This window comes from Coturnix japonica, chromosome 4, assembly GCF_001577835.2.
Source record: "Coturnix japonica isolate 7356 chromosome 4, Coturnix japonica 2.1, whole genome shotgun sequence".
Taxonomy (NCBI): Eukaryota; Metazoa; Chordata; class Aves; order Galliformes; family Phasianidae; genus Coturnix; species Coturnix japonica.
Genome location: NC_029519.1, coordinates 50,268,042 through 50,280,270, shown reverse-complemented (window position 1 = coordinate 50,280,270; position 12,229 = coordinate 50,268,042). Strand labels below are relative to the sequence as shown.

The 12,229-nt window shown below is 37.2% G+C and overlaps 1 protein-coding gene across 4 annotated transcripts in view; it reads right to left on the bottom strand.

The window, feature by feature from the left end:
• NDST4 (N-deacetylase and N-sulfotransferase 4) overlaps positions 1 to 12,229 on the bottom strand; it is a 104,611-nt gene that overhangs the window by 53,491 nt on the left and 38,891 nt on the right. For all 4 annotated transcript variants that reach the window (XM_032444374.1, XM_032444373.1, XM_015861948.2 and 1 more), the window contains one exon: positions 4,866 to 4,953. In XM_032444374.1, coding sequence (XP_032300265.1) covers positions 4,866 to 4,953 — 88 coding nt within the window. The remainder of the gene's footprint in view (positions 1 to 4,865; positions 4,954 to 12,229) is intronic.

Sequence of the window (12,229 nt, the reverse complement as noted above, 5' to 3'; positions counted from 1 at the left end):
TAGAGGCTGCTATAAAACCCTGGGTCTGTGGCCCTGATTTCTCACTATGCTATGGACAATCTCTAAAATATCACAGAAGGAATGAGATGAAATACCACGGATGATGGCTATCTCTTTCTATTTCTGACACTATGTTAATTGACTGTATTTCTAACACAATGCAAGTTTTAAGAGTGAATTGCTGTTCTATGTAATACAGTGGAGGTTTTCAGAAGTTCAGGCTCCCAGTGAAGATGGAGATTAGATGGACTGTCCACAGAGGTAGCTGAGTCACTATCCCTCAAAGTGCTCAAAAGATGTGAAGACATGATACTGAGGAACATGGTTTAGTAGGAGATATTGATGGTAGCTGGACAGGTGGAATGGATAGTCACAGAGGTCTTTTCCAACCTTAATGACTGCATGACTTGTAACCACCTGCTTTGGTTCCAGTTGACAGTGCATAGCTGAAGCTGGCTTGGTGGCCCTGCAGAGTGCTGTGTAAAAGTGGCTTGCTAAAACTCACGCTTTACAGCTACCTCATTAACCTCAGCAAAGTGGAATCTTATACTTTCTGATAAAACATGAAAAAAGTTTCAAAAATGGGGTAAACACAAAAACAATGAAAAAAGTTCTACATGTTTCCTATGGTTTGATATTCTATTCTTGCCATGTTCAATCTCTAAGTTAAAAGGATTAGAATTCCTATGTTAGTGAAGAATATCTGTGTCAGGCAGAAACATGTATGCTTATAACAAATCAAACCCACCTATCTAAGAAATGATACAATGCTGCTTCCACAGTTTGCAGACATATGTCTCCAGTGCTTTCTTAATCTAGGAAGAAAAAGTTATGTTTCCACTAACTTTACCCTCAAATTACCGAACAACATTCAGTTTATTGCACTCTCCTGTCTTGTTTCTTTATCATCTTAATTTAAATGCCTTTATTTAGCTTCAGTTAAAGAAATAATTGTCCAAATCAGTCTACTGATGCAAACATGGATTGCTTTCTCTCTATGGGCCTTTCAGTGTTTGCAAAAATCATTGGAAGAAAATAATCCGTGGATATCACTGTTTATTTCTGTGGTATGAAGCAGGAACACATAGAGAAAGCTGCTCAGTGCATGCACTTCAGCTCTTCATTTTTCACTTTTACAGGTCTGTTTTGAAGAATGCTACTACACAAAGGGAGCTTTTATTTGAAACTTTTACCTAGCATCAGTGAATCAGTTTATTCTCCCCTGTAGCATAAGGTTGCTCCTGCTGATGGGAGCCCTTCTGGAAAAGAGGGAAACAACTTTATTTGGGGGGGAACTTCTTCCTGAAACAAAGGGACCATTTTTTAATGCCTACTGTCTTGTTTCTTGGAATATATTCACTTGCACTTTCCCAGGGAAGTGCAATCAGAGGGGAGAAAATTAACATAGACATTCCTGTTTCTAAGCAGGAAGAAGAGAAAAGGGTAAATATAATAAAGAACTGTAATTATTTGACGTAAGATTTAGGCTGAATGATAATTAATTGCCTTATTAAAGTGGGCGCACACGGCAAAAAGTATGATTGTTTAGATACATTATTTTATATCACATTTTATATTGATCTATTTATGAATTTAGGTACAATTCATCAAAATTTGCAAACATGTATGTTTTACTATAGCAAAGATAAACAAGATAAAACACTTCCCCATATTATACAGACAAAGTGGCAAAGTTGGAGCAGCAAGGCTTGAAGTTTAACACTTGGTGAAGTTTTCACTTCTGGAGGACTATGTTCTTTATAGGCTCCAAAAAGAATGTTTTGGTTTTTGTTTTTTTTTTTGTTTTGTTTTGGTTTTTTTTTTGTTTTGGTAGAGGTATTTTTTAAAAAGTCAGAAGTTTAATGTTTGTGAAGTGCTTATATATTTTGAATATTTTTTGCCCAACATCTTGTTTAAAGTATTGAAAGCAAAATAAGAAATTGTGAAGTTTTCAATTCCTGTATAAACAGCTTTCTCTATGTGACTTTCTGTCTTCATTTTAGTATGAAATCTGAAAACTGCAGTAGACCTACGATCAAGAAGATAAACATATATCTGCTTTGAAAGACAGAATGCACTTTGCACAGGTGGATAATAATTCAGTGTTCGATTGCATGTAATAAATAAACCTTCATTTTGAACCTACAGCAACTTAGAGCTCTCAAGCTCAAGACTGAAACTAAGATTGAAGTTGCCATCAATAGTCTTAGAAATTTCAAATGCAAATTTTCATCTCTATTGCCATAGTGTAAACAAGCAGAAGATATTTGCTAAAACTGCATAACCAGTAATCTGTGCTCTTTTTATTTTAATCTATCAGTCTCACATCTAAAGTGCATAGTATACCTGTGCTACAGGAGGGAATGGTGATAGTATTAAGATGTGTCAGTTATTGTACTGGTATGCAGGCAAGCCAAATAGGATTGGTATTTGTCATGCAGAAGTCAGCAGTGTCTTTCAGTGAAAATGCATAACTGTTTAATATGCCAACACGTTCCCAAGATCATCTCCCTCCTGTAGGTTTAAAGTGAGCCTAGTTCTGGAAAGGCAAGCAAAATCACACATTAAAGAAGTCAATAAGGCACAGCAATCTCGGTGCACTAATAAAACATGTTGAATATCTGATACTAAAAGCCTCTGGGGGTAAACGAGCTACATTTAGAGTAATTAAAGAATACTTTTCCATGTTTTATTTATTATGAGTCAATAAAGTGTATATTGCATAGAGAATACTTTAGAATCTTTCTGCTAAACTGATATGACAAATGCCACTGCTGACCTGCAAATGAAGTGCTCACTTAAAAACTTGAATACTTCACTGAGTACAGACAGCAGCGTGTCTCTTAATGGAGGCAATGGCATGCTTCATCTCATTAAGTAGTTTTGTGCTATTTTGGTATTCCTTGAGATCCTTAGGAGGGCAGGCAAACATGCACGTTCTCCTATATTCTCTTGCTGTAGTGGCAGTAGTGAATCAAATTGGTCAGTGTTATACAAGCAGGGCAATGAAACCTGTTGGCTAGTAGGAACTGGCTTCACTAAGAAATAGTAACAGCAAATGGAGATGAGTGAGACTGTCAGAAAAAGTGCTTTGGGAGGTAAAGTGTGCTTTTGTAGGAAAGCTTCACATTTTCTGCCAACCACTTCCTTAATCTTATAATATTAGTAATAAATTATCTCCTTTTCCACCTCTTCTCCTCCTTGAATTGTCTTTCTGTGGTGGACACTGAAACGTCTGATATCAGCTTCACTTTGTAGATAGCTGCAATGGAGCAGCATCCTGCTTCAGAGCTGCTCAGAGCCTTGGGCAATTTTGTTTATTTTGCTGTATTAAGTGTATGTCCAATTAATCTCCAGAAGAGCTAACTATACAGTCAGGTCAAGATGAAGTGAGGAGAATACTGAAGGTCTGTCTCCAAAGTTCTTCCCTAATCACAGGTCTGCCAGTGGCTTGTTATATGACTCCAGGCAAGTAATTCCATCTCTCTCTACATCTCATTTTTCTCAGACTCTGCTGCTTATTTCTTTAGTCTGTAAGGTTTCCTGGGCAGCAGTTGCCTAGCATTATGTGTCCGCACAAGGAGAAAACAGCCTGGACTTTCAGTGGTGCCTGAGAGCAACAGTAACACAAATGAATAATTTTGGTTTCCTTCTCTCTAATTATCTTTCAAATGATTTCTCATTCCCTTCTCTCCCAGGGTCCTTTTTACTCTTCTAATTGATGATGAAGTAGAGGCATAAGAGGTAGATGAGCTGTCTAGCATCATGTTCACATGCTGGCAATGAAATGGCGACTACTGCTGCATTTACATTGTGACAGGGAATCTTCATCTTCCTGCTGTACTACGCAGCTACCTTGTGACCTGTTACAGCTAGGACTGTATCATTCCTTGCTTCTAAACTTCTCGCATCATTTTGCTGTTGCAATGCCTCCACATCTCCTCTAAATGATTCCCAGCCTACAAAGTGCCACTTGGGCAAGAAGCATCAGATGTGGTTGAATGTATTGGCAGCTGAGAATTCTTGAGTCTTGAAAGATGAGAAAGGTGCAGTACAAGGAAAAGGACAGTACATGTCTCTGTTGCAGTGAGTCTCTAAATATGTCTTTTTGTCTTAGAGGAAAGAAGATGAAGGGGAAGGGAGGGAGTAAAAGGTGGAGAGGAGACATTGTGCAGCACAGAAGTGGTACAAAAGAGAGAGAGGAGTCATAAAAAGGACATGTAAAAGCACCTAATCTTCCATGGAAGCATGGTGTGGGTGTACAACTTGTTCCTGCATCCAGTACAGAGGTAACAGTATTTTAATTACAGTTATTTTCATCTTGTTTTCCCTTTTCTTGGAAAAAGACTGTACTTCTGAACTGCATGATTCTACCTTCATCTTCCTTCCCAGTTTTCAGATTGTTAAAATAAATAACTTCTAATCATAACAAAGTCTTATGTGTCCCATTTAAGTACATCTGCATCTTTAGAGGTTATGAGAAATGTTTTCTTTCAGTCTTATGTATTTCTTTGTATCTGTCACGCAGGTAAATCTTTAGTATGTCTTCTCTGCTCTCATGCGTTGTGCAGAATTGTAGAGATCTTGGCAGCTCCTTTTCTCCTTTTACAACACTCGGTTTACTACCATGTATCTTTCAGAAAAGCACCAATGACATCTACGTATTCCTAATAACTTTATGCATAGGCTATTCTTGCCCCAGTGGACAGTGAATAAGACTCTGGATGCTAAAATGGTGGAGCATATATTTCCCACTCCTCTACCAAGTCAGTACTTTAATTAAAAAAAGGCATGTCTAAATCTGGGCTTAAAATCCTGTCACCTATTTATCTGTAGCTTCCTGAAAACATGAAGTTCCTTCTTACCTGTATGGTAAAATTTTCCTGAAAATCCAAGGTTGAAGGTAAAATTTGCAACCTGAGTGCGCAGTAAATTTTGAGTCTCTAGTAAAGCCTGAAATAAATAAGAAATTAACATGCATTTAGAAAAGAGAGTATTAATTTTTGAATGCCTCATTTTAGAAAATTGTGTCCAGCTGAGGAGATAAAACAAAGAAGATCCTGTTAAATATTTCACATTTCATTTTGAGGTTATTCTTCTTTTTTCCTTTTTCTTTTTTTAACACTATCACAGTTAGCTTAATCTGCTCCATCAGTTTGATGATCAAGCAATGCTAGTAGTAGTTTCTAAGTGGTGAAGTACATGACAGACCAAAATACTGTATATTATTTGCAATGATCTATGGCAGGACTTGAATCCAGTCATTGAGAGTTAGTGGTACACTAAATCACTAAGCAACCCACATTTGGAGTTATTAATGAGGCTTGATAAAATGTGCTTAAACTCCAAAGTTAGAAATACTGCTTACCATCCAGGTGTGGAGGCATTGGGGTTTACTTACCTGCAGAAACATATTTGATTGTGTTTAATCACCAAATTCAGGGTTATTTGTTAAAGTCAAATTTTAACCTATAGTAGAAGTAACATCCATTTTTCTCATGAACATAATTAAATTCATGTTTATTTTATTTCTCCTCCGTGAAAAGGATAAGACTAATCTAAACAAAAGCAAGGACAAGTATATTGCGTACAGAATAGGTGTAGTCCTGGTAATCTATCTAATGTGTGTTTTTTCTTGCACACGTTTCCAACAAACACAGAAAAAGATAATGGTTCTGTCTGCATGAGTTGTCTACCTCTATTGTTAGGTCATCATCTCTGCGCTGCTTCTAAAGATAGTCCTTGCTATGCAGATGTCTGCTTTGAATCATCAGCTCACATAATCTGGATGTGCTATGTATGCGAAATGGATAGTGCATTCATCTCCCTATACATTTTGCCACTGTTGAATGGGTTATAAACTCTATTTTCATCAATTTTCCATGTCTCCATTATGTGGCTCTCTAGAACTTTTCACATCATCTACTAATAACATTTCTATTGATCAAATGTTCATGTTCTAGTAATGTTCAAAGACAAAGTGATCACAATGGTTTACACGCAGCCCAAAGTCCAGCTAAAATTTCCTTTCATTTCAAAAGATTGAATTTTGTTTGTTCATTAGGAATTTCACTTTACACTACAGGAAGACAGCATCACCATTTTGTTCAACTCACTGGTATTAACTGGAAGAAAGGAAAGAACTATTTGTATCCAAAGTGTAATTAGTCCCTTATAAAATGACGAATCATGGATTTAAGAAGCTGAAATGCAGATTGGTGGCCTATGCAATCCTAATCCATATGGGAGCCAAGCAAAACAAATCACTGGTTGCACAATTTCTGATATTTCCTTTGTGTTGCACTGGGTTAGGAGGTGCTGTCGGCTGCTGTCAGCTTTCATGGTAGGACATTAACTTTCTAAAGGTACTGATTGCATGTTAACTACAGTATATTTAGAGGCTATGGATGTTGGAGCTCTAGTCTCTACTAAAGCTTCATTTGCTAACAGTCATTGTTGATAAAGGTGTTGTTTGGGTGCCACGCCACTTCAGAAGACATCAGAAGGTGTGTCTTCATTTTATGTTTGTTCCAACAGAGATGTTGATTGAATGTTAAAGAAGACATAAACAGTGGTTATCAGCCGTTGCAGTCACCTAGTGTATATGTTGCTAAAGGAAATGAGTGTAACAATCTTATTGCAGTAAATTATGTGCTTGAGCATTGTGTCTTGAGATACATTAAGTTTTCCAGCCTATACTGCCAGACATTTAATAAATTATCATTTAATTTCTGTGACAATTTCACATGTTGTGGCTCTATCTACATACTATATAAATATTCACCAACACATTTAACCTTAGCTAATAGTGGCATTAATCTCTAGGAAATTGAGGAATATCCCCAGTTGATTAAAAAAGTCACTAAACTGACTCCATTAGAGTCATAAGCAGAGAATCTGAGTTGTTATATGTTAAAATATAACCTCCCAAGCTAAGTAGAGCATTTTATATATGTTGAGGAAGACTGATGGGCTTAGAAAAATCAATTCAGTTTTCCTTTGAGGAAAGAGCACCTTGAGAAATTATCTTTTAATGTATAGTACAAGAAGGTATGCAAAAGAACTGTCATTATATCACTTTATTTTTTTTTCTTTCTCTAAATTCCCTCACACTCACGTTTCAATAAGATCACAGAACTGGAAGATGGGCAGAAGCTTTACATCCCAGTGAGGTCTCATTAAAATTTCAGAGTGAGGATTAAGATGTAAATCCTGTAACCTGCAGTGTGTCAAGCATTTTTCTCTGTCTAAAGGGCAAATCTGTCACTCAAACTATATTTGCCTTGGTCCCAAATACTTGGTTTTATTGCCATTTCCATATATGCATATTAACTTCAATGATATGTGGCTAAATTTCATTTTCATGACTTCACTCTGTTTCAATACTAAGAGGATACTGTTAACCTTATGCATTTTGTCACTGCTTACCTTTTTGTAGAGGATGGGAAACAGCATTCCAAAACACCTCCCCAGGTGATTAGGGTTTACCTTCCCTACTTTCACAGAATATATATTTGAACAAAATTTCTAATGACCTACACTGCCCTCACCAGTAAATTTGCAGAGTAAATAATAAGAATTTTATATCCTACAGGGTGCAGACTTTAACAGCACACAGTACCATGACAAGAAAAGAGCTGATGACTTTTTTTCATCATCCTCCTTGCATGCTTGTGAGTGATTAAACCCCTGCTTTCTAGTGCTGAAACAAGGATGGCTGTTGTTCAAGCAGGGTTGCTGCCCACTGGCTCCTGGGCGTTGCAGCCTGGAGGAGTTCTGTGTCCCTGCCATCTGGTGCTAGAAATCTTTCCAGGGCTCACGGCCTTCAAAAGAGGTGGAAGGTATTTATTTTATTCTAATAACACTCAGGGAAGGATTTTGCAGGATGAGGAAGGACTATTGAATTTTAACAGCTGGAAATCATACCTGCCACCAGGTGTGAATACAGCTATTCACACTCTGCTTAGGTCTTGCTGTGCTCTCCCTGCCTCTCCTTGGCAGACCTCACTCCCCAGAGCTTCATCTGTCTCCATCCCTGTCACCACTCTCATTGACTTTGTATCATGACCTCAGGACTTGATGCTGTCACTGAAGGAGAAACTTGGAAGCTTGACTGGTAGGCACAGCCCATAACTTTAGAAGAAGGAGATTCATACAGAGGAATGTAGGAAAAAAAGCGTGATAAATCTTATTTTGTAGAGGAGGTATGTTTTTGTTGTTGTTTTAATTTTTATTTTATTCTTATATTTCCACTGTCCATAGTATTTAAATCCTATCTGCCAGTGTATATCTTTCCTTCAGAGCCAGTAGGATTACTCATTTTCCTTCCATTACTGAGCCTTAAAAGAGTTCTAAGTAGAGGAAGGCTGTTTGTAAGTGTTGAAGGCTATGGAAGAATGCAATTAACATTTCCCATTGAATGGGTAGGGGTGTGTTAAACTAATAGCTGTTTACTCACCATTGCTTTTTTGTTGAACAGTTAAGTAAATCGTGCTAGATAATTATTGTTTTCCAAGAAAAGAACCGTGGAGCACATTTGCACGTGGACAAGCTGGCATGTCTCATTGCCAGCCTAAGCAAATAGCTTCTTTTTCATATTTAGTTATTTATTTTAGGTATTCCAGGTTGTTCTTTCAAATACAAAAACCAATTGCCAGGAATATCTCAAAACTTGTGATTTTCTTTTTGTTAATTGATTCTTTATTTTGTCAATGAAGCTTCTCTCTGTGACATCCACGAGATATGGTTTCTTCTTAACAGTACATTTATATTCAGCAGTATTTCACATTAATCCATATAATCAATTTTTGTAGATTTGAAATTTCTGTGGTTTTTGCCTCCCTAATTGGTGCATCTATTGTGCAGAAGTGAGAATTTTTCTGCTATGTCCTTGTTAATTATAACTCTATCCTTCATTTACATAATAAACTTTTTGGGGCAATTTCTTCAGTAACATTTCATGGCTAATAGGAAGCAATTTGCTTTCCTTTATTAAGTACATTAAAACTTCATGCCCCAGACATCATTGACTGTAAACATTTGATTCTGCTCAAATTTAATGCACCAAGGCATTTTGCTCTGCCATATTAGGTTTATTTATGTGCTATGTTCTGGATTGTTAGCTGCTAATGAGACTTCAGCTCTTATTGCTCTGAGGCCTGAACACTAACCTCATTTTAATGAGTTCATTATTTGCTGCCTTCTGAATGGAAGACAACAAATTTTCCTTTTAATTAAAGGTCAAAATACCTCTGGCTAAGAAAAGTGAAGAGGTTATCAAATCCTTAGAGAAAGTAAAAGAATGACTTTTTTTTCTGATTTTGTTGCCAACCATGGGAAGGCCAGATTGAGGTAGAAGGTATTTCTCAGGGGACCAAAACTCCAAATCTAACTAAACTAAATGACAATTACACTAAAACATGATAGATAGTGTTCCAAAGATGTGGTAACCACCACCCACCACCCAGAAAATAAGTAAATAAATAAATAAACTGAAAAAAAGGGAAAATAAAGCAACAACTAAAAACCAAGCACACGCACACACACACACACACAAAACAACCCCAAAACACTGAAAGTTGGCCAAATAATTAAAGAGACTTTCCTACTAACTCAAAGGTCCTTGTGGATCAATACTAGTACTGGAGTCTGAGCCCTTGCTAGCACGTGTGGTGATTTATAGGGTGAAGAAGGCAGATGCTGGATGAAGCAAGTCAACAAAATTAATCTCATATTCCTTATTGGGGAAAGTGGGGCAGTACTGGGGGCTGTTTGTAGTGAGAGAGGTGTATGGAACCCTGTGTGTATGTGTGTGTGTGTATGCAAGTAAAAGGGATAAGTGAACCTCTTCTTTGAAAACACAGGCTGGAAATTTTAGTTAAATGAAAAATATAATTAATTAAAGGAATTAACATGCAGCCCTTATTCTTTGTTGTGCATTTGATACCTGGTCACCACCCTAACTGCAGCCTAACCTAGAGTTAGGTTGATTCATGTAGCTCTCATTTGAGAAGCTGCTCATGCCATGTGGTGTTAGACATGTGAAGAGCCTTTGTCAAAGAAAGGACTGGTGTGTGAGTGAACACCTGGTGAAAACTTGTTAAAATTTGTTTTTGGAAGAAAATCCAAATGTTTTGTGAAACAGACATTGTTTAGAACAAAACCTAAAACTGTCAAAAAGTCCATATAGCAGCTTATAGCAGTTCCCACAAAGACAAGCCAAAATTTATTACTTCTGCCGATGTTTTAGGGACCTTCCCGGAAGGGATTTGAATTTTTCAAACTAACAAAAGCTCAAGAACTTAGTAACTAGAGATTCCCATCTCTATAGCAAAGACCTCTGTGGTCAGGGTGCCCAGGGTCCCCAACATGTGGGGCACTTCACTCAGTAGATATGCCCAGTAAAACCTGATCCAAGATTACCACACAGCCTGTCCATTATGAGAAGAAATGAGAAAGGACACAGTTCTTTGTACAGTTTGAGAAGAGATCAAGGGAAGGAGAGGAGTGTAGGTATTTTTGCTTTTCAATGTATCTATAACTTGCTGTCATCTAGAGTTATATTATTTCTTTTGAATCATTCTGGGAAGCATTTCTGATGTGGGAGGATGTGCCAGTGGCAGGCATCCTATAGCCAAGGTTATGTAGCCCCATCACCATCTCTGGGATATGACTAAGAATCTTGTCAAAAATGGGCTAAATTCCCATTACTCAAAGTCATCATTCATTTAGGAATGGATCCTAGTGCTGGGTAGTGGTTCCAGTGCTGCATTTTATTCTCTCTTTAAAGTGCATGTGGGCATAAAATGTATACATGCTACCCATATATGAATTATTATTCATTTGTATGTACTGAAGATAAAAAGTATAAGCAAATATGTAAGTGTAGATATTCCTTTAGAGAATATCTTCCTTTATATGATGTTTATAGCAAAGAGGACTTTTATTTGGTACAGGTTGCCCAGAGAGGCTAAGGAATGTATCCTTTGAGATGCAAAAAATCAGGCATGGACAAGACCCTGTTCAGATTGATCTAACTTTGACGTTGCCTCTGCTTTGAGTAAGGGCTAAGGCTCAATCACTTCCAGAAATCCCTTTTGGCCTAAATTATTTTAAGATTTAGTGAAGTTTTGCCCTGTATTTTTCACTTCAAGGCAGTTTCCTTAAGCTCCTCTTATACATACTTGCTATTAATACCAAGAAGTCAAGAAGTGGGTTTTTTAGATTTTTGTTGTTATTTTTTTGTTTTGCTTTGGTTTTTTTTTTTGTACTAAACATCTGTCTTTAATGCTTTTGCAATTATGTAGCCTGGGGTTCATTTACCAGCTGTTCTGTGCAGAAATTTGCTGGTGGTCTGTGGAAAGATGGAGGATAACAAAATATAGTTTTGCTCCTGATTTCCAGCTGTAAATGTGTAGGAAAAAATAGCAGGGCAGCGTTTCTTTCCACTGCAAGCAGATGTCGTCAGCATGTGATGTTTGATTGCCTTTTCCTGTTCTTGTTTCCTCTCCAAAATCTGTGCTAAGAAAAAATCTGATTCCACCTCTTTGAGTCTTGGTGACTTTCAAAGCCAAAGCAATCTTCGTATCGCTAGAAGACAGCTAATCCCAGTCAGCACTATAAGGCTAGAATGAAGTAGCTAGTTGCTGTTTTCTCAGGGGAAAACTGAATTTGAAAGAAGTATTGAGCAGCTTAACATCATCAACAGATTTACTGGCAGGCCAGGATTCTGGGTTTCCCAGATTCACCTTTTGTTTTGAAGAGCAAATTTCTACTGCAAGAAGTAGAATCTCATCTGCTGTACCTTTCCTTCTAAAAGGACAACACAGTGGTGAGTTTATAGCCACTGTGAAGTTGTCACTGATTTCTGTGTTGTGAAGATTTCAGCCTACTTCACATTTTTATAACAGAACTTTAATAGAAAATTCATTAATACCACAATGGAGAGATTATAAAGAATTAACACTGTTGACTTGCTAGATCTTAAAGGCAGTTTAGGTGATAAAGTTGGTCAAATCCTTAATGAGATTTTAAAATCACTTGTACTATTTACCCTATGCCAAAACCGATTTGAACGGAAGTTAACCAGGCGTCTAATCAATGTGCAGCACTCGACCTCACTGATTTTCTTTCTCTGCTATGGCATTTTTCACATAATGCAATATACAAATAATGTGATTCCAAATACTGACTGCAGACTACTCACCACACCCAAGGAGATGAGTGACAT